General features: G+C 40.6%; 1 protein-coding gene across 4 annotated transcripts in view; it reads left to right on the top strand.

Annotated features, from left to right (window-relative positions):
• The window catches only part of VCL (vinculin), a 207,452-nt gene that overhangs the window by 39,283 nt on the left and 143,909 nt on the right, over nt 1-24,260 (top strand). For all 4 annotated transcript variants that reach the window (XM_044300269.1, XM_044300267.1, XM_044300270.1 and 1 more), the window contains exons 2-3: nt 14,802-14,872; nt 18,223-18,373. In XM_044300269.1, coding sequence (XP_044156204.1) covers nt 14,802-14,872; nt 18,223-18,373 — 222 coding nt within the window. The remainder of the gene's footprint in view (nt 1-14,801; nt 14,873-18,222; nt 18,374-24,260) is intronic.

Genomic DNA, 24,260 nt, shown 5'->3' with positions numbered 1-24,260 from the left:
AGAGTCAGAATTTTCAAAAGATTGTAAGGGAGTCACATAGTTGCAGGTTTTGCATGGATTGCCCCCGCATCTGCTGAACCAGTTCTGTTTTTTTATTTGAATTCCGGTTTTTGGAGGTGAATAAAGACGGGGACAGATAGCAGGACAACGTAGCAGCCCTCCTAGGAACTATTCTGCAGCCAAATTTCAACGCATTATATAGAATATCGTCATCATATAGTATCGGCAAGCATCCCTTGACCACGGAACAAATTTTATCAAATTCCTTACTATATTTGATGGATAAAATCGGAACCTTGTCCTGGTCTCTGTCCCCCAGGATCTTCACTCTCCTTCCTGTATTTCTGGAAATTCTCCCTTTTCAGACGCAAAGAGCATGTCAGATCTGCTTTTCTGCAGCGCAATTTTCCTGCTCCTCAACAACATCCAATCCGGGTAGTTTCTTGCTTTTAACCTCTTATCCATCACCTTAAATTCTTCTTCCAGGTACATTGGTAAACTGCAATTTCTCGCAGTCCGAATGTATTCACCTACTGGAATCGCTTTAAGGGTCCATTCACACGTCCGTTGTTTCTTTCCTGATCTGTTCCGTTTTTTGCGGAACAGATCTGGACCCATTCATTTTCAATGGGTCCTGAAAAAAACGGACAGCACAATGTCTAATATTTTTTTTAGGACCCATTGAAAATGAATGGGTCCAGATCTGGTCCAGATCTGTTCCGCAAAAAACGGAACAGATCAGGAAAGAAACAACGGACGTGTGAATGGACCCTTATGGTGTGTAAGGGATGGTGGCTTTTGGCATTCAAAATCGAATTCCCCGCCACTTTTTTCCTGTATGTAAGAGTATGCACAGTCTCGTCTGGATAGCCATGGAGTGTCAAATCCAGAAAGTCAATACTGGATTCACTCGCCACGCACGTGAAGCGCAAATTATAATCATTGGCATTCAAATATGAAGCCCCGCAAGACAACACAGCGACACCTGCTCATTAAACAGTATGTATGTATGTATGTATATATATATATATATATATATATATATATATATATATATATATATTCTCTATCACCGTGTCGGCGGGGGGATCAGCAGGAACAGGGATATCGTGGAAATGTCGGGAGACTGTTAAATTTCGGACAAACTTATACATGTCTAATATAGTAGAGAACATGTCAAAATGTGTGGATGGCGCAAAATTCAACCCTAATGACAACATATTCCTGTTCATTACTAAGTACAATACTAGACAAATTCAAAACATTTAAATGATCCTGAGTTATTTGTGTTTTGTTTGAAGTCGGGTTGATCTTGGTGGTTGCCTGGTGTTTCCGTCTCTCTGGCTCTACGTTTTTTTGAAGCACCCACTGGATTCCTTTTCTCCTTATCTGATTTATATATTTTTTCTAATATGATGCTTTATTATCCCTGGTGTAAGAGGGACGGACGCACCAGACTCCATGTCCAAAGTCCCGATTGTATTTGAATAGTACGACATATCAGTGTCCGAAGAAAAACTGACTTGAGATACTCTTTTTGAGATTTTCCTTTTTTCCTATTAATTATTTTTTTGGATCGATTTGGGCGTGGAATGCACATTATCCCGCCTCCCCCATTCATAAACCTGATTAGACATATAATCATGGAGATCCCGTTGATATTTGTTATGCTTGTATTCCGTGATGGTATCTTCTAGTTGATTTATAGAGGCTTTCATTTTCTCTTCCATGGTAATAAAGTCTGCATTTGTGTTATTTGGACAAAGATTCTTTGCAAGATTGTATATCTGATTGTAAACCCACTAATTTTTCATTTTCACATTCAATAATCAATTTAATTAATTTTAGTGAGCAATCCGATAGAATAATATTCCATTTAGAGACTAAGTCCTCCAAAAAAAAAACGGTGGTGGGGATTTTTTTTAATTCGCAATCCACGTGGGATCATACACTTCTCAGTATATTTAGTGAGAGTGGTGCAATCCCACCAAACACGGGTTTCCTGTGTCAGGAGCTTTTCCAGATCATACAGTTTGCTCCTTAAATCCAATTCCTTGGAACTAGTCAGATCCTGTGGTGAAAAAACTGAGTCCGCTTTCAACTGGCGTTCAGGCATGGCAGAAAAGGCCATCTTTTCTCCTTCTCATTGTCTAGCCAAATACATCTAGGCATACCCCGCACGGGGTTAATGAGTTTGAGAGTTTCAGCACAATGTGAAGGACATCTACTCGGTGATTAGTAGTCTAGATGATGGGTGTTCACTGCAGTGAAACAACCAATGAAAAGGTGCCCTCCTCCCCAGAAATTTGGAGGGGTGGGCTCAATATCTATTTAAATTTTTGTGTTTCTCTGTGCTGTATTGTTACGACTAAGGGTCCAGTACCCGAAACGCGTCAACATGTCTTGTGCACCATGTGGCTGTCTGCTGTTAACGAATGTTTAATAAAGAAGAAGTTTTTTAAAGAGGATCTCTATTGAATCTGGAACCATTCCTGTGTCATCTATTTATTTTTTATTTTTATTTTTGTGTGTGCATGTAGCCTAAGGTAATTTTCTATGACAGGCCTGGGAACCTTCAGAAGTCGCAAGGCTGTCATAGCAACCAATCAGAGCCCTTAAATTTCACTCCAGGAGTTTTAATCAGAAGACGGAGGGAGCTCCCTTCCTCTGTCTAACCCCACAGATGCCGTAGTTGCTATGACCGAGATCTGAGTCATCGGCAATTATACAGCCAGCACCCGACATATATGGAGTATGCGTTTTTGAGGGGCTGTGCGTTCCCTATTCGGAAGGTTACACCTCTTCAATCTTGAGGCATCCAAGATTTCAGACACAGGCAAATAAATCAGGTCCCCACTGCCAACACTCTAAGGCACCTGAGGAATATCAGAAAGTTTGCATATAGTGAAGTACTGCAGGTCACAAACAATTCCTTGTGTGATTGTACTCAGAAGCGCAGCTTGAGATATAGGCATATAGTATAGCTCCACGGCTCTCCTTTATCCACGTTTCTTCACCACCACTAAAACAAGGATTCCTCCAATAGTGAAGCACCACTAGCAAGTAGTTGTATAAAATGATTTATTATACGCACAAGCCTAAGATAAAACAAAGTCAAGGCTGTCCTTTTTCAAATCTGCCCGACCCGGGTTTCGCACCACGCTTCGTCATGGGCATCGCCATAATCTTGCTCCACATGGTATATGCCCTCCCCCCCCCTCCCACATATATGAATCGTAAAATTAAATACCATAAAATTCATAAAACACTTATAACCAGTTTAAAACTTTTTCATCAACACCTATAGTCACATCCTCAGTATGATTTTCTCACTTTCCATTTGCGTTCAATTTCAGGTTCATTCATTCATGAATCCACTCTTTGTCATGAGTTAGGATAGTAAGTGAATGACTATCTGTTCTAACCACTCCCCTAATACACCCCTCCCTATTTTGATTGGTCTGGATTGTCATACCTTCTTTCAATGACACCCCCCCCCCCCCCCCTCACCTAATTGGTTAACGGCGATTGATCTTTTACTTTTTCAAAATCGGGTACTTTATTCCACCAGGCATGATTTTAAATCCAATTCGACATTAAGACCCTGTGGTTGGATAGTATCCAGCTCATAGATCCAGCTGACCTCCCGCCGATCTATCCTCTTAACCGCATCTCCTCCCCGCCATTCATTTTTCACTACTACTAATCCAGTGAATGCAAGCCCTTTAGGATTTTTGGGGTGGATTTTTTTCAAATGCATGGATACCCCATGAGTCTCCTTTTTCTTTTTGATATTATGTCCTTGTATCCGAATCTTTAGTTTTCTTGTTGTGCGACCTACATACTGGAGGCCACAAGGTCACTCCACTCCAGCATGTATACGGCTCCTACACTGTCGCACGTAATTTGCCCTTTAACTTTAAAGTCTTTATCTCTTTTGGCCGAATGGATCACTGTAGCTTTCATTTTTTTTTCTTGTCATTATTCCTATTCCTACACAGAAGGCAAAAAACGCACCTGTGATCTGTACCCACTTCACAATTGGGAACCACTGTGATATTGTCATATGTATCGGGACTTTTTTTTAAATAATTTTCATAAATGGAGTAAGCTCATCGTGAGCCTCTGTTATAGGGGTAGGAAAAATGGAAAGGACTGATTGGGCACATAACTGAGCTTACGGACCCCATAGACCCCCATAAACTATAATGGGGTCCGTTAGGTTTCCGCCCAGAGGAAGATTTTTGAAGCGGAGATAAAAATCCTGCATGCACTACTTTTGTCTCCGCTCCAAAATCATCTGAGCGTAAACTTAACAGACCCCATTATAGTCTATGGGGTCCGTAGGCTCCGTTATGTGCCAAATTCGTCCTTTCCATTTTTCCTGCCCCTATAACTAGTAGGAGAACGGAAAGGCTGAACGCTGATGTGAATAAAGCCTTCTCTTCTGTGGCAGTGTGAGCATTCCTGTGGATTTTACATGCACCAGCACAAGCTTTGCTGCCCCGTCCCCATATCCTGCTGCCCCGTCCCCATATCCTGTTACATAGCACAGCTAGCAGCTACTTGGATGCTACAGCCTGTAATCAGCAGATCTATTTATCACTTTCCATTCTGTAGAAAGTCCATTATTTGTAGACACAATAGACATTTCTGCTTATAATGTCAGTGCAGCGATCTACAGTCAGCACCATGGTGTTATAAGCAGGGATAGATCTCATTACTGACAACTCACTACATGCACTCTGTTCTGAATACAGTATTGTGTGCAGTCCTCGCAGTGAGCGGTCACTTTTCCCACACAGATTAGTACAGTGTGATGACACACAATGCTATGTATACATACAGTGCCTTGCAAAAGTATTCACCCACTTTGACTTTTTTCGTATTTTGGTGCCTCACAACCTGGAAGTAACATGGGTTGTTTGTGGATTTGCATCATTTAATTTACAGAACATGCCCCACCACTTTGAAGATGTTAATTATGAAGCGCACAACAAATAGGACAAAATAACAGAATAATGTGCATAACTATTCACCCCCCTAAAGTTAATACTTTATAGGGACACCTTTTGTGGCAATCGCAGCTCCAAGTCGCTTTGGATAAGTCTCTATGACCTTGCCACATCTTACCACTCAGATTTTTGCCCATTCCTCCTTGAAAAACTGCTCCGGCTCCTTCTTCAAGTTGGATGGTGTGCACTTTGAACAGCAATCTTTAAGTCTGACCACAGATTTTCTATTGGATTGAGATCTGGGCTTTGATTAGACCATTCCAACACATTTACATGTTTCCCTTTAAAGGGAGTCTTTCACCTATACTGACCATTATAGCACACCAACACCATTATCAGCATTCTAGTCCCCATATTGGAATGCTACTTACTGTTTAGCTGTCCGTCGCTTATTTTCTTAAAAAAACACTTTTATTCAATATGCAAATTACGTCTGAATGTGCCCCGGGGCGGCATTCAATTGGCCATTGCCCAGGCTCCCCGTCGCTATTCATATGAAACCCCTCCCCTTTGGCCCGCCCTAGGTTCTTCAGAAACCCAGCATCAGTGCCGTTCACAAGATTCGCCGCGCCTGCGCACTTCATTCCCCATTCCGACACATGCGCATTAAACTCTCTTGTGCCTATACCCATAATGGGGAATGAAGTGCTCAGGCACAGCGCATTTTATGGGCTTCCTAACAAAAGGGGTGAATGCAAACGCACATGCCAATTTTCTGTTTTCTATTTCTAAACAATAGTTTTATTTATATATTTTTCTCATTTTTACTTCACCAACTTGGACTATTGTGTTCTGAACATCACATAAAATTCAGATTAACAAAACATTGAACTTAAGGCTGTAATGTAGCAAAATACGAAAAATCAAAGGGGTGAATACTTTGCACTGTATAAGTACACAGTGTGGTAGATTTATCAAAACTAGTGCAAAGGAAAACTGGTTTTGTCGCCCATAGCAACCAATCAGATTCCTCTTTTCATTTTCCGAAGGAGCTGTGAAAAATGAAAGGTGGAGTCTAATTGGTTGCTATGGGCAACTAAGCCAGTTCTACTTTACACCAGTTTGATTTTTGGCTCATTCACAGAGCCTTTTTTTTCCCCCTCAAGCTATGAGCTGAAACGTTGTGACTAGTGTTTCAAGTTCAGCGTACAAGATTCGGGTTTATCTAAGAATTCTGTTATGGATTCCGCTATCATGGAGCATAAGTTATGGTCCGTGGTAGCGGAATCCGTAGCAGAATTCTTAGATAACTCGAACCTTGAAAAGAAGTTCGCTCAACACTAGTTGTGACCACAGGAGTGGATAGTGTTTTTCTTCATTCTCACATTGTCCTGGATTTGTTGCCAGATCCATTGGCCTACACCTCCATATTTATATTTGGCCTGCTGTGCTGCCATTTTGTGTGTGTGTGTGTGTGTGTGTGTGTGTGTGTGTGTGTGTGTGTGTATATGTATGTATGTATGTATGTATATATATATATATATATATATATATATATACATATATACAGTACAGACCAAAAGTTTGGACACACCTTCTCATTCAAAGAGTTTTCTTTATTTTCATGATAATGAAAATTGTAGATTCACACTGAAGGCATCAAAACTATGAATTAACACATGTGGAATTATATACATGACAAAAAAGTGTGAAACAACTGAAAATATGTCATATTCTAGGTTCTTCAAAGTAGCCTCCTTTTGCTTTGATTACTGCTTTGCACACTCTTGGCATTCTCTTGATGAGCTTCAAGAGGTAGTCACCTGAAATGAAACAAATTTGAAATGATTCGAGCTTTGTGACATGGTGCATTATCCTGCTGGAAGTAGCCATCAGAACTGTCAAAAGCACAAGGGTAATGTCTATACAACGTTTTTGGTGTCTGTTGTCGCACTGTCAAAGCTTGCAGTGTCACGTAGCTGCCATAGGAATGAACCGCAGTAAGCAAAAAAAATAAAAATCGAGCAGTGCTGGATATTTTACAATTCCTATGTCGGAGCAAATAAATGTGAGTCCTGCTGCGGCCCCATTCATTCCTGTGGCAGCCCCACTACACTACTTGAGTATGACACGCATCCAAAAGCACATTGTACATGTACCCTAAGTAAGTTATCACAAGAAAATTCTCCATCTTCAGTCGCATTATTCTTGTGCATGGTCCTAACTTACACTGTGTGAATAGAATTTTTATTATTTATTTAAAAAGAAGATGCCATATTGTCTATTTCTGTCAATCTAGCATTAGTTCAAGCCAAAGATTTATCTAATTTTCGCAGAGGACGTAATTCAGAACTAGAGTGCTCCAAATTGGCTGCAGTTATGACACTTGCTGTAGCCACTGTACAACATCTAACATGCAGAAGTTTTTAGCTGACCCTTCAAAGAGTAGGAGGGTGAAGAAACAACTGATCTGTGCTATATTCGGGGACACACATTATTATTTTTTCTGTCAGTACAAACCAATAAATGAACTTTGTATACCAAAAGTTGTCTCTCTTTTAAAATATATATATATATATATATATATATATATATATATATATATATATATATATATATATATATATATATATATACACACACAAAGTTTGGACACACCTTCTCATTCAAAGAGTTTTCTTTATTTTCATACGAAAATTGTAGATTCACACTGAAGGCATCAAAACTATGAATTAACACATGTAGAATTATATACATAACAAAAAGTGTGAAACAACTGAAAATGTCATTTTCTAGGTTCTTCAAAGTAGCCACCTTTTGCTTTGATTACTGCTTTGCACACTCTTGGCATTCTCTTGATGAGCTTCAAGAGGTAGTCACCTGAAATGGTCTTCCAACAGTCTTGAAGGAGTTCCCAGAGATGCTTAGCACTTGTTGGCCCTTTTGCCTTTACTCTGCAGTCCAGCACACCCCAAACCATCTCGATTGGGTTCAGGTCCGGTGACTGTGGAGGCCAGGTCATCTGGCGCAGCACCCCATCACTCTCCTTCATGGTCAAATAGGTGGAGGTGTGTAAGGGCTATTAAAAAAAAGAAAACTCTTTGAATGAGAAGGTGTGTTCAAACTTTTGGTCTGTACTGATATATATATATTAGTGTAAGTCACCTAAAGAATTATTAGGAACACCATACTAATACGGTGTTGGACCCCCTTTTGCCTTCAGAACTGCCTTAATTCTACATGGCATTGATTCAACAAGGTGCTGATGGCATTCTTTAGAAATGTTGGCCCATATTGATAGGATAGCATCTTGCAGTTGATGGAGATTTGAGGGATGCACATCTAGGGCACGAAACTCCCTTTCCACCACATCCCAAAGATGCTCTATTGGGTTGAGATCTGGTGACTGGGGGCCATTTTAGTACAGTGACCTCATTGTTATGTTCAAGAAACCAATTTGAAATGATTCGAGCTTTGTGACATGGTGCATTATCCTGCTGGAAGTAGCCATCAGAGGATGGGTACATTGTGGTCATGAAGGGATGGACATGGTCAGAAACAATGCTCAGGTAGCCCATGGCATTTAAACGATCGCCAATTGGCACTAAGGGGCCTAAAGTGTTCCCAGAAAACATCCCCCACACAATTACACCACCACCACCAGCCTGCACAGTTGTAACAAGGCATGATGGATACATGTTCTCATTCTGTTTACGCCAAATTCGGACTCTACCACTTGAATGTCTCGACAGAAATCGAGACTCATCAGACCAGGCAACATTTTACCAGTCTTCAACAGTCCAATTTTGGTGAGCTCGTGCAAATTGTAGCCTCTTTTTCCTATTTGTAGTGGAGATGAGTGGTACCCGGTGGGGTCTTCTGCTGTTGTAGCTCATCTGCCTCAAGGTTGTGCGTGTTGTGGCTTCACAAATGCTTTGCTGCATACCTCGGTTGTAACGAGTGGTTATTTCAGTCAACGTTGCTCTTCTATCAGCTTGAATCAGTCGGCCCATTCTATTCTGACCTCTAGCATCAACAAGGCATTTTCGCCCACAGGACTGCCGCATACTGGATGTTTTTCCCTTTTCACACCATTCTTTGTAAACCCTAGAAATGGTTGTACGTGAAAATCCCAGTAACTGAGCAGATTGTGAAATACTCAGACCGGCCCGTCTGGCACCAACAACCATGCCACGCTCAAAATTGCTTAAAGCGCCTTTCTTTCCCATTCTGACATTCAGTTTGGAGTTCAGGAGATTGTCTTGACCAGGACCACAACCCTACATGCATTGAAGCAACTGCCATGTGATTGGTTGACTAGATAATCGCATTAATGAGAAATAGAACAGGTGTTCCTAATAATTATTTAGGTGAGTGTATATAATATATTATTAGGGTTACTCCTGCAGTATATAAATATCTTGCTAGAGTTAGTTGTGTGTGTAATAAATAAAATAAATATAATATATATGTGTGTGTGTGTGTCTATCATTTTTGGCCATGGCAAAGACCTAGAGGAAAAAGACAATGCAGCAGCACCCTGCAAATCAGATAAATTACAATAATGCCAGAAATGATAGTGCTAATGCTACGCTTATATATAAAGTGAGATGCTTGGCCAATGCATTTTGTACAAATTTTATGGTGGCCAATATGGCGCATAACGGGTAGTATTTAGTGTTAGGACCTGTCTAACAGAGATCGCCTAGATGTACGGCAGACGGGCTCAGATGGTTTTGTACAAAACGCATTCAGAAACTGGGGCTCCATTGTGCTATGTCTGACAGTTACCACTGATTTGACTATGGAGTTCATGCTTCCTACTCTGGGTATTGGTGTATTCAGCTGGAAAGATGGGGCATCTCATCGCTATTGTGTAAGAAATGCAGATTACTCCCATTTATAGCTGGAAAGACAAGCGAGGTTTTATTCTCGGGGATCAAAGTGACATGTACAGCACAATGGTGATTTCCTGCAGACAGATGTTGTAAAGATACAGCATTTGTGTCAAATCTCCTTTTTATTGATTTTCACAAAGTAGAGAAAAGTACAGAACAGATAAATGAGCTAAACACATCAAGTAACATGTGCGAATAAAAAGTTGCTAGAGGTCTGCTACGACTTCACTACCTTCGTATGGGCTATTTATTCTATAAACTTAATTATACATCAATCTCAACCTTCTCAAGTTGCCCCAAGGTGCTTATGGCTAGTATGGAGCTAGCATGGTTCAGATAAAAGTATGGGTAAACCTATATAAACATACCTTGACAAAACGTTTATCACAAAGTCAAAGTAAATTTACATATTACGTGTTTAGAGGAGAGGAGAATGTAATCTATTCTTTGATAAATCTGTAAAGAAAATTATAGAGGTGGAAGGCGCAGGGACGAAACGCCTAAACGCATCTTCACATTCCATTTTAGTAGATTTAACCCCTTAGGGACACAGCCTTATTACACCTTAGGACCAGGCCATTTTTTGCAAATCTGACCACTGTCACTTTAAGTGGTGATAACTTTAAAACGCTTTGACTTATCCAGGCCATTCTGAGATTGTTTTTTCGTCACATATTGTACTTCATGACACTGGTAAAATAAAGTTAAAAAAAATATTTTTTTTTGCATAAAAAAATGTCAAATTTACCAAAAATTGGGAAAAATTAGCAAATTTCAAAGTTTCAGTTTCTCTACTTCTGTAATACATAGTAATACCCCTAAAAATTGTGATGACTTTACATTCCCCATATGTCTACTTCATGTTTGAATTATTTTGGGAATGATATTTTATTTTTTGGGGATGTTACAAGGCTTAGAAGTTTAGAAGCAATTCTTGAAATTTTTCAGAAATTTACAAAAACCCAATTTTTAGGGACCACTACAGCTCTGAAGTCACTTTGCGAGGCTTACATAATAGAAACCACCCAAAAATGACCCCATTCTATAAACTACACCCCTCAAGGTATTCAAAACTGATTTTACAAACTTTGTTAACCCTTTAGGTGTTGCACAAGAGTTATTGGCAAATGGGGATGAAATTTGAGAATTTCATTTTATTGCCTATTTTTCCATTTTAACCAATTTTTTCCACTAACAAAGCAAGGGTTAACAGCCAAACAAGACTGTATCTTTATTGCCCTGACTCTGCCGTTTACAGAAACACCCCATATGTGGCCGTAAACTACTGTACGGCCACACAGCGGGGCGTAGAGTGAAAGGTGCGCCGTTTGGTTTTTGGAAGGCATGTTTTGCTGGACTGGTTTTTTGACACCATGTCCCATTTGAATCCCCCTGATGCACCCCTAGAGTAGAAACTCCATAAAAGTTACCCCATCTAAGAAACTACACCCCTCAAGGTATTCAAAACTGATTTTACAAACTTTGTTAACCCTTTAGGTGTTGCACAAGATTTAATGGAAAATAGAGATACAATTTCAAAATTTCACTTTTTTGGCAGATTTTCCATTTTAATATTTTTTTTCCAGTTACAAAGCAAGGGTTAACAGCCAAACAAAACTCATTATTTATGGCCCTGATTCTGTAGTTTACAGAAACACCCCATATGTGGTCATAAACTGCTGTATGGGCACACGGCAGGGCGCAGAAGGAAAGGAATGCCATACGGTTTTTGGAAGGCAGATTTTGCTGGACTGGTTTTTTTGACACCATGTCCCTTTTGAAGCCCCCTGATGCACCCCTAGAGTAGAAACTCCATAAAAGTGACCCCATCTAAGAAACTACACCCCTCAAGGTATACAAAACTGATTTTACAAACTTTGTTAACCCTTTAGGTGTTGCACAAGATTTAATGGAAAATAGAGATACAATTTCAAAATTTCACATTTTTGGCACATTTTCCATTTTAATATTTTTTTTTACAAAGCAAGGGTTAACAGCCAAACAAAACTCATTATTTATGGCCCTGATTCTGTAGTTTACAGAAACACCCCATATGTGGTCATAAACTGCTGTATGGGCACACGGCAGGGCGCAGAAGGAAAGGAATGCCATACGGTTTTTGGAAGGCAGATTTTGCTGGACTGGTTTTTTTGACACCATGTCCCATTTGAAGCCCCCCTGATGCACCCCTAGAGTAGAAACTCCAAAAAAGTGACCCCATTTTAGAAACTACGGGATAGGGTGGCAGTTTTGTTGGTACAAGTTTAGGGTACATATGATTTTTGGTTGCTCTATATTACACTTTTTGTGCGGCAAGGTAACAAGAAATAGCTTTTTTGGCACCGTTTTTTTTTTTGTTATTTACACCATTCATCTAACAGGTTAGATCATGTGCTAATTTTATAGAGCAGGTTGTCACGGACGCGGTGATACCCAATATGTATACAATTTTTTTTATTTATGTAAGTTTTACACAATAATTTCATTTATTTTTTTTTTTTAAATGTTTTAGTGTCTCCATAGTCTAAGAGCCATAGTTTTTTTTCAATTTTTGAGCGATTATCTTAAGTAGGGTCTCATTTTTTGTGGGATGAGATGACGATTTTATTGGCACTATTTTGGGGTGCACATGACTTTTTGATTGCTTGCTATTACACTTTTTGTGACGGAAGATGACAAAAAATGGCTTTTTTTACACCGTTTTTATTTTTATTTTTTTACGGTGGTCATCTGAGGGGTTAGGTCATGTGATATTTTTATAGAGCCGGTCAATACGGACGCGGCGATACCTAATATGTATACTTTTTTTTATTTATGTAAGTTTTACACAATGATTTCATTTTTGAAACAAAAGAAATCATGTTTTAGTGTTTCCATAGTCTAAGAGCCATAACTTTTTCAGTTTTTGGGCGATTATCTTGGGTAGGGTATGATTTTTGCGGGATGAGATAACGGTTTGATTGTTACAATTTTGGCGTACATGCGACTTTTTTAAAACTTTTATTACCTTTTTTGGGAAGTAAGGTGGGCAAAATTCCAATTTCATCATAGTTTTTAATTTTTTATTTTTATGGCGTTCACCGTTCGGGTAAAGTAACATTACCGTTTTATAGATCAGGTCGTTACGGACGCGGCGATACCAAACATGTGTAGGGAATTTTTTTTTTTTTTCATTTTTAATCAGTGATAAATGTGTTTTTTGATTTTTACTTTATTTTCACTTTTTTTCCACTTTTTTTTTTGACCCAGACCCACTTGGTTCTTGAAGATCCAGTGGGTCTGATGTCTGCATAATACAGTACTGTACTCTATATAGGGTACTGCACTGTATTTTACTTACACTGAACAGATCTATGCTTTTAGCACAGATCTGTTCAGAACCATGGACAGCAGGATGCCTGAGAAGGCGTCCTGTTGCCATGGGAACCTTCCCCGTCTGCTCAGTAGTTGCCAGAACTGCGCAGACGGGGAAGGGTAAGGACGGGGCTTGGGGGGGCTGCCTGGAAGCTCTCTCCCTCTCCATTCGGGGGGCTGCAAAGGCACAGCAGCCCCCCGATGGGAGAGGGAGGGAGCTCCCTGAGCTGTTAACCTTTTCCATACAGCGGTCCGTACGGACCGCTGTATGGAAAGGGTTAAACGGCTGACATCGCATCACCGATGTCAGCCGTTTATACCAGGGTGCCAGCAATGTGCTGGCACCCTGGTATACCCACTAGACGCCAACGATTATGCAATGGGAGGCGGGCGGGGGATCGCGATCCCGCCTACCGCACCTCCCGCACCGCCCGCAACCCTCCCCCTGCACCTCCCACCGTGTGAAAAATAACTCAGGGGTGCAGGGGGGAGGGATACTGGAAAAAAAAATTAATCCTAAAGTTTCTGATCCCCGCGGTCAGGGACCGCGGGGATCAGAAACTGCAGAAATCGCAGCAAACCGCAGGTCTGAATTGACCTGCGGTTTGCCGCGATCGCCGACATGGGGGGGTCACGGGACCCCCCGCGCATTTAGCCTAGGTGCCTGCTCAATGATTTGAGCAGGCACCGGGTTCCGATCACTGCCAGCCGCACGGCAGTGATCGAAAATGCACAGGGTGTACATGTACGCCCTGTGTCCTTAAGTACCAGGGCACAAGGGCGTACCTGTACGCCCTGTGTCCTTAAGGGGTTAAGATATATATGGGAGTATGTCTGGGCCTTGTGCGAAGGACTTCCAAGGAGCCAAGGTAAGCTAGTATTTATTGTGTTGGCCATTTGCATATGAGCAAAGTTCCTCCAACCTTGCAATTTGACCAATCTTATTGATCCAGTGGGATATTGTCGGCGCAGTCGATTTGAATCATGGCCTTAGCCAATAGTACTAGTTGTATCCAGAGTAGTTTATTATATTTTTTCATCAAGGGTGGTATGAGGTTAAGGGTCCATTTACACATCTGCAAATGGGTCTGCATCCGTTCTGCAATATCGGGAATGGGTGTGGACCCATTCATTCTCTATGGGGCCGAAAGATGCGTAGAGCATACTATTTGCTCTCCGCATCCGCATTTCCGGAGCGCGGCCCCGAACTTCCAGGCTTCGGCCCTAAAGATCCTGGCCATGGCGCCGCAAAAAAATTGATCTTGGCTTGTTACTGTGTTTATAGCATTCTGGATGGTGCATGGTCAGTGATGCACTGTTTACAGTAGCTTCCTATTTATAGCACTGTATGATGTTGTAACTGATCCATCATATGATTTTCCAGGTGAATCACAAAGCAAATGTGAACAATAACTTAATTGTTGATGTCCTAATGTTTTAAATATTTGGTTTTAAATTTGATAATTCTTGTAAGAATATGTGCTTGAAAATAGAGATAATGCTGCTTCATGGTCCCTCCTTTCAACGTGTGTTTTTTTTGTTTTTGTTTTTTTGTTTTGTTTTTTATGATATTTTTGTTTTCAATTTCTTTAAGGTTGGCAAAGAGACGGTTCAGACAACTGAAGATCAGATTATGAAAAGGGACATGCCTCCTGCCTTCATCAAGTGAGTTATAGACGGGGAACCTAACCCATCATTATAAATATAGTACTGGGGAATCTTAGAATTGCACTGTTCCATAGAGGCATAGGTCTGAAAGGGATTTGCACCATACAGAGCATTTCACCCAATAACTGAAAAAATGGAAATTAAACACTTCTTCCTTTATTTCCGTAGTCATGTGAAGGGAGGGGAAACTGTGTTGTGTTTTTTTTTTTATTTATTTTTTTATATTTAGGCTATGCTAAGTTTTGGGGTACAGTGCTTTCAATTTCAACTTTAATGCAACTTGAGAAGAACAACTTCAATAGCAGTGGTCTTTGATTTGTGTATGACGTTTACTTAGGGTTGTCTTGATTTCGATACCGTAAAGTATTGCGATACTCGATACCACGCAAAGAAAATAAAACGCACAAAAAAGCAGCGTGCATTCCCCATTTTATGGAACGTTCGGCCCATAATCGAACAGTCCTATTTTTTATTTATGTTACGGCATACACCATATAGGAGTTTTTTTTTTTTTTATATTGTAATAGTTCGCACTTTTTTGGGCTTGGCAATATGTAACCTGCCACTGCACCACCAATGAATAAAGAGGAGGGGAGGGGACCCTGTGGCCACTACCAACAATGATTATAATGTTGGGGGGCAAGGAGGGGGGAGACTCACTGGGCCACCGATGTTTTTAGTACTGGGGAAGGGGGTGGGTGAAGATGAGTAACCTTTTTAATACAAATACAGAAGGCGGGTGCTGGCGGCAGAATCACATAGATGGCCCCCGACCTCTATGACGGGGCACTACGATCCATGGCAGTTAACCCATCAGGAGCCGCACCTGAGGGGTTAACTGCCACGGATCACAGCGCCCTGTCATAGAGGTCGGGGGCCATTTAAGTGATTCTGCCGCCAGCACCCGCCTCCTGTATTTGTATTAATGGGTGAGTTATCATTGGTGGCGCAGTGGCAGTAGCGCAGCCTAGTATCTGTAAATGTCAAATCCCGGCCCTAATTAATATATAATTGTTGTGACATTGTATGTGCATTCAACATATTCCTTTAAATAGCTATGAAGTGGTCCGAGACAAAACAATTGTTGAAGGATGGCTGGTGAGACTGCTAAAAAAAAAAAACACCACTTACCTTTCAATGGTTTCCAGTGGCAGAGTCTGCAGCTCTAGTCTCCACTATTTTCAGGCCCTGCAGGACCAGAACCTTGCAGTGTATATGCACTTCCCCACTGCTAGCCAATCACTGGCCTCTACAGTAACTTGTGCCTGAATGGCACTTTTAGGTTTAATATATATTTTTTTGAAATAACTGTATTTAAATATTATAAGTGTTCATATTAGTCATACGTCCAAATAGTTTAAATCTAGGGCTGATTTACAGTCGGGTCCATAAATATTTGGACATCGACACAATTCAAATGTTTTTGGCTCTACACCACCACAATAGATTTGAAATGAAATTAACAAGATGGGCTTTAACTGCAGACTGTCAGCTTTACCTTGAGGGTATTTACATCCAAATCAGGTGAAAGGTGTAGGAATTACAACAGTTTGCTTATGTGCGTCCCACTTGTTAAGGGACCAAAAGTAATGGGACAGAATAATAATCATAAATCAAACTTTCACTTTTTAATACTTGGTTGCAAATCCTTTGTAGTCAATTACAGCCTGAAGTCTGGAACGCATAGACATCACCAGATGCTGGGTTTCATCCCTGGTGATGCTCTGCCAGGCCTCTACTGCAACTGCCTTCAGTTCCTGCTTGTTCTTGGGCCATTTTCCCTTCAGTTTTGTGTTCAGCAAGTTAAATGCATGCTCACTCGTATTCAGGCAAGGTGATTGACTTGGCCATTGCATAACATTCTACTTCTTTCCCTTAAAAAACTCTTTGGTTGCTTTTTGCAGTATATAAATAATATTGCCCGAAACACTTCAGAATTCATCCTGCTGCTTTTGTCAGCAGTCACATCATCAATAAATACAAGATAACAACCAGTTCCATTGGTAGCCATACATGCCCATGCCATGACACTACGACCACCATGCTTCACTGATGAGGTGGTATCCTTAGGATCATGAGCAGTTCCTTTCATTCTCCATACTCTTCTCTTCCCATCACTCTGGTACAAGTTAATCTTGGTCTCATCTGTCCATAGGATGTTGTTCCAGAACTGTGAAGGCTTTTTGAGATGTCGTTTGGCAAACTCTAATCTGGCCTTCCTGTTTTTGAGGCTCACCAATGGTTTACATCTTGTGGTGAACCCTCTGTATTCACTCTGGTGAAGTCTTCTCTTGATTGTTGACTTTGGCACACATACACCTACCTCCTGGAGAGTGTTCTTGATCTGGCCAACTGTTGTGAAGGGTGTTTTCTTCACCAGGGAAAGAATTCTTTGGTCATCCACCACAGTTGTTTTCCGGTGTCTTTTGGTGTCGCTGAGCTCACCGGTGCGTTCCTTCTTTTTAAGAATGTTCCAAACAGTTGTTTTGGCCACGCCTAATATTTTTGCTATCTCTCTGATGGGTTTGTTTTTGTATTTTCAGCCTAATGATGGCTTGCTTCACTGATAGCGACAGCTCTTTGGTTCTCATTTTGAGAGTTGACAGCAACAGATTCCAAATGCAAATGGCACACTTGAAATAACCTCTGGACCTTATCTGCTCATTCTTATTGGGATAATGAGGGAATAACACACTCCTGGCCATGGAACAGCTGAGAAGCCAATTGTCCCATTACTTTTGGTCCCCCTAACAAGTGGGAGGCACATATGCAAACTGTTGTAATTCCTACACCGTTCACTTGATTTGGATGTAAATACCCTCACATTAAAGCTGACAGTCTGCAGTTAAAGCACATCGTGTTTGTTTCATTTCAAATCCATTATGGTGTATAGAGCTAAAAATGTTAGATTTGTGTTGATGTCCCAATATTTATGGACCTGACTGTATATGTAAAGTTGAGTAGCTTAGCATACCATCCTGATCTTGGATTGTAACCTGTTTTATAGCCCTGAACTGCATTCACAATTGTGTTATCCTTCCATCTTTTACATAGGGCTCTTTCTGGTGATTTTCTGGTTACTAAGGCTATGTCTGTCCGCTATCTTGTTGAGTCTTTCCAGTAACAACCAACAGAATTATAAACATGTTGCTGAACATGGCTGACAGCAGCAAGCGGCCCTATTCAGAGACATCAGTTTAGGATACCCCTACATTTCATGCCAGTTTTACAGCTACATTTTTGAGACAAGCAATAGAACAAAATGCAAAATCAAGCCATAGAAATAATTGTCATTTAGTGCAAATTATCACAGAATTGTACCTTTAAGAATATTTATCTTTTCATAGAGTAGAAAATGCCTGTGCCAAGCTGGTCCAAGCTGCTCAGATGCTGCATGCTGACCCATACTCTGTCCCAGCTCGTGATTATCTCATTGATGGTTCCCGTGGAATACTGTCAGGCACTTCAGACTTGCTCTTGACATTTGATGAAGCTGAGGTAGGTATTGCTTTAGCTGGCGTCTTGTGTTAATTTGTGCTAATTTTTGTTACATTTCCACACTTATATATTCTTTAAGACTTCTTTTTTTTTTTTCTCCTGTATAATTTGTTTTACAGCAGTATGCACTGTGGGGCAGTGTTTATAATTTTTTATTTTTTTTTGGTCATAAAATAAGTTTCTTTGAACATTGAAAATAAAAAGTGGGTCATTAAGGAGACTATAGTTCCAGCTAAAACAATACAATATTTTCACTTTTAAAATGAACTTTTCATCATAACTTAACAGCCAGATTTAATTTACAGTACCATAAAATATAACCAGTCTGTGGAATATGTGATTGGCTGGAAGAGCAAGCCAGTTAACAACATAGACATTTCAATAATAAAATTTAAGTCCTTCAAAGTCCGACAGTTTAGGTGACACATTTATTCCCAGGTAGTTAAAGTTTTCCACACATGGGATATTTCTGTCCAATTTAACAAGTGATCTGGGCTGACCAGCAATGAACATCAGAGTGGATTTGTGCCTATTAATTGTTAGCCTGCACAAATTGGTCATAAAATGTGATCTGATCTTCATCTAAGTCACAACAATAGACAATCACAGTCTGCTTAAACTAATAACGCACACATAATTAAATGTTACCATGTTTTTATTGAACACACCATGTAAACATTCACAGTGCAGGTGGAAAAAGTATGCGAACCCCTAGACTAATGACCTCTCCAAGAGCTAATTGGAGTGAGGTGTCAGCGAACTGGAGTCCAATCAATGTGATGAGATTGGAGGTGTTGGTTACAGCTGCCCTGCCCTATAAAAAATACACACCAGTTTGCATGCCTCGCACAAAAGAGCTCTCAGAAGACCTGAGATCAGATCATATTTTATGACCAATTTGTGCTAAAATCCATATCATTCCAAAGGGTTCACATACTTTTTCTTGCAACTGTAGTACTCTACCGGAAGACGCCATAAGAATTGACGTTCCAGAATTGTTAAAACAAAAGGAATGCGAACAGCTGCTGGAGCAGGTGTCAGGAGAAGTTACAGTTCCTTTTTAAAGGGAACCTGTCACCAGTTTTATGGTGTCCTAACTAAGGGCAACATAAATAAGTGACTGATTCGCTTAGCAAAATGCTGGGTCACTTTCTTTAATTGACCCACTCAATCTGCCAACATCTTGTATTGAAAAGCTGCAGCAGATAATGATGAGTCATGAATATTTGAGTTCCTGACTCTCCCCGCCCACCTGCTGCTGAATGACAGTTTGTTTCCATAGGAATCAGCAGCCTGTGGGCAGGGGAGTGGCTATAGCTCTGAATTAAATATACGCTGGACTCAATGACATCACGCCGGACTCGTATCAGCTCATTAGCATGTGGCATCTTTGTGTGTATATTATGAGGTAACCATCTGTCACACCAGTAAGTGAATACATCTAAGGTACTTTTTAATAGTTAATTATTGTATATAATTAGTATAATTAATCAAATATCCACATGACAGATTCCCTTTAAAGGAATGGTGTAGCAAGTAACTATCCACAGGATGGTGCAGTGGTGACGAATCTATGGCACTGGTGCCATTAAGAGCCCTTTCTATGGGCACCTGCACCCTGGAAAAAGTGTATGGTGTACCAATGTACCTTAGTGCGTCCTGCGCTGATGAATGGCAGGAAAAGATTATGATCACACAAGCAACTCACTGAATGTAGGCAGGATATTGTAGCTAAATGATAAAGTACATGGAAGATATACTATATGGGACTGTAGTATTCAGGTCAAATTGCCGTGTTGGCACGTTGTGATCAATAAGTGGGCTTTGGGTAGCAGTTTGGCCACTCGGTGTCACGGACGGTGTACAGAAAACTAGAAGACACAAAATGAAGATCTGACTGACTGGATCCAAAACTAAGGAACCAAAGGGAGAGCCCTGCAACAGACCTGGCTCTCTCCCTAACTGCTCAGCCTATGCAAAAATCTCAATGCTAGATGATTGCATATCCTCGTTCCTCGACTGTATAACACCTGAACACCCTATAATAGTGAGGGGACACTACCACCGGCTCCCTACACTTTATACGGAGGGAGTCAGGGTCACCTGGGATCCAGCAAACAGGAAAACACAAATGAATGAACAAAACTTATCTGTAGAAGACTTAGTAGTAGCATCCAGCATGCACACACTCCAGGAAGTTGTATAAACCGCAAAGTGATGCAGTATGGGAAGGGATTTAAAGGGATGCAATCAGTGCAACTACATGACAGCTGAGAGAGGCTAACGAGATGAGAAAACGAAAGCAAAACAAAAGGAACCTCAAGGAGGAGGTTCTGAAGAACATCTGGGAGAGATTCTCAGATTCTTCTGAGTGGACTCCGGACACTCAGAGCCCACCTTCTCAGGATGGGACCTATGGAAAGCCCTGATGAGACGAGTGGCCTTAATGTCCGTCACTGGGACCCACATCCTCTCCTCAGGACCATAACCCTCCCAATGAACGATGTATTGGAGAGAACCGTGGACAACACGAGAATCCACAGTCCTAGAGACCTGGGTAGTAAGAGGGTATATGTTTCGTCAAACTAAAAGTGACAGGTACCACACCCCCTTTTATACAGCTAACCCCGCCCCTTTTATATTGATGGTGTTTGATATAAAGTTTATCATTTGATGCTGCTTGATATTAAGTTTATATCGCTTGATATTGTTTGATATAAAGAGTATTCGTCTCTTAAAATTTATAGGTCTAGCTATTAAATTTTATAGGTCTAGCTATTAAAATTTATAGTGTTTGCTTTTAAAATGTATAGGTCTAGCTATTAAAATTTGGTTTAGCTATTAAAATTTATAGTTCGAGCTATTAAAATTTATAGTGTTTGATATTAAAATGTATAGTGCCTGATATTTTAATATAATAGTATTAAAATCAAACGATGACAAATATAATTCGGTTAAAAAGCTTTATTCATTTTGTTATTTGCAACATTCACGTAGGGACAGGCATGTTTGCTTGTAATTACAGCATCGTATACATAAGCGTTTAATGCGCTTGTTACAAATGATCGCACAATACGGTCATTTTTTCTAAAATCGTTAGTGAACATTTCTAAAACATTTTCAAAAGATATTCCTTTAGCGAGACATTGTAAGACAGTAATGGCCTCAGACGGAGCTAACGGCGTCTTGTATTTGTCTGTTTTGATATCTTATAGTCTTAGAATTTTTATATAAAAACTGCATAAAGTCGCCCGGAAATATTTCATTTGCGGGGGATAAACCATAACTATCAAAAAAATAGATATATCATTCGGGTATAATATAATTAAAATCCAATGCTTCCCCCACTGATACGAATGATCCGTATTTACAATGTAGGCTGCGGGCCTGTCGATGATTTTACCCCCCGGTAATAAAATCACACGGGAATACACCTTTAAATATGCGCCTGGCGTTAATATCAGCTTTAATAACACAGGCAATTTCATAATTATTCATGTCTATTGAAAATCATATAATACCTCACAACGATTATTTATTTCAATAATATTTTCATGAACTGAATATACAATCATATTAATTGTGTTCGCAATCGGTTCGGCAAATCTAATTTCAGCTCGCAGATTGCCAGTTTTTACTAGAGAGAAATGACCACCTGGCTCTTGATCCGGCGATAAATCAAAAGCGAACAAAGTGTAACCGTTCAAAAACTCGTGTTGATCGACGGATAAAGCGTTGTCGGCCTTGTGTTTCCCGGAAATATGTACTAGTGACATATATTCACGAACAGCTGATTCGTCTTGGAAGTTAGGTTGAAAAGGTTTTGCCGGTATCTGTTGACCATCCAAATATAAGGCTGCATAATTCACATTATAGTGGTTGAAGCACAAAGGGTTTCTTTGGTAACTCCCCAAAAATGATTCGTTATCCACAAACGCTAGTATTACTGTTTTTGGTAGGTTGCCGAGGAAAAGATTCTCGTGGTTACATATGCGAGTGCCGGCGGGTACGCTATACACTTTAAGCGACGCCCGATCGATCGAGTACTTTGCGTTAGCGGTTAACAGAGCGCGACTGTGACCGATTCTTACAGCGGGCGATACTTGTACTCTTTTGACAAACAGGGAAGCGTGCTGTATTTGTACTTTAAAATGGGCCGCCTCGGCCGACATAAGGCAGAAAGTGTCTTTTGTTTCTTGTCAATTTTATCTTTAGATCTAAACCGTTCAGTATTAACTTCGATTGATTAAATATATCGGCGTAAATGGAGCCCATTGATTCAACACTCCTAGAACGGGCTGAATACTTTGCTCGCTTGCTGAAGCCGTCATTACGCCCGTCGAGAACCCGGTCATCATGATGTCCCGCTGTGTCTTTATAGAATAAACCGGCTGTAAATTGGGACGCTAAAGTTTGTGAATTATAATTTATTAGGGACTCTATATACGCTCTATACGTATAAAGGTTGTCGCTTCTTGTAATCAGCGTGTCGCCGAGAGTTATATCCAGTTGATTAAAAAGACTCGCTATAGGGTAGTTAATAAGTGCAACGCGGGATCCTTCTGGTATGGGTGTGTTATCAGGACTAACGATTTTGCAAACGACGTGTAACAATGTGTTATTAAGGTCGTAATAATATTCACCGCTGCCCGTGATGTAGAATTCCAAAGGGGCATTGTCAGTGATTGCGGCGATTGGCTGCACCGCTACATAAAGCGATTTTTCAATGCTTGTTTGGGTAGGAGGTATTTGAAAGATATCCAACTCTGATTTGGCGTACTCGGCGGATGCGTCATGCACGAAAGCCATAGCGGCGGCCTAGAAGATGTTACTCGGTGAGCGACTTCTTGTTTTCTGGCGGCGACGTCTCTTTAGGTTGTGCTGCTTTATTCATAAAAGTTGGTAAGACAATGGCAGCGCGCTCACGTTTTCTTTTACACGTTTTTTTACGTATTTGTACGACATCAGAGCCCTCCTGGTTCTGAGTCAACCTATTTATACGATCCATAAAGGCTGTCGAAGCCGTAGGGACAACGTCTTTAGTGATGTTATGGGCAGCTGTTTTCACGTGCGGTTTTGCAAGCTCCACACCTTTCTTAAATAGGGGAACGACAAGGCGGAACAGACCCTGAAATAACCCGGCGAGTCCAGAACCATGCATGAATTCAGTACCGTGAAAGCCGTCCAAGCCATGACCGGCTTGTGTTATGTAATAATGCGTATACGCGTCCGGGTCACCGTACACTCTCTGGGACAACATTTTAGTGCGTCGTCACCGCGCGCGGTCTAAAGTGTAAACGCACAATAGTCTTGCCGTATTTGAATTTAACAGGTTTAGCCTGATCCGTCAGTATAGATATTGTAACCGTGTCAAAATGATGTTTACAAACAGGTATATAGTCCGGACGGTGATACTTTTGTGTGACTATATCACCATTTTTGCCACCTAACTCGACAGTTCTTAAAAGTTGTACGTAACTATCGCCAACAAGTTGATGTTGGACGATATCGGTACATACAAACAATGTATAAAAACCGGCTTTAATATCGGATTTTTTTTTTTTTTCTCTTTTGATGAAACTAGAGCAATCCCCTTTATACCACCAACATGATGTTCTAAAACAGGTAAGCCGGGTCCTTTGTAGCGGAGAGTTATGTGCTCGGTGTCGACATTCTTGAGCGGCGGAGCTTTCGAATACCCCGTCAGCCCCAAAATATTCCCCAACTTCACACAAGGCATGAACTTGTATGCTGGTGAATTCAGTACATAAACGGTTCTGTCAATATCGTCGTATCTTAGCCGCAATTGATCGGAAGGTATTTTTATAGATTCAAGTTTGCCATTAATGGCTTTGATGAGATCTTTGCCATTAATGGCTTTGATGAG

The sequence above is a fragment of the Bufo gargarizans genome, chromosome 6 (assembly GCF_014858855.1).
Source record: "Bufo gargarizans isolate SCDJY-AF-19 chromosome 6, ASM1485885v1, whole genome shotgun sequence".
Taxonomy (NCBI): domain Eukaryota; kingdom Metazoa; phylum Chordata; class Amphibia; order Anura; family Bufonidae; genus Bufo; species Bufo gargarizans.
This window is presented reverse-complemented; position numbering and strand designations above follow the sequence as displayed.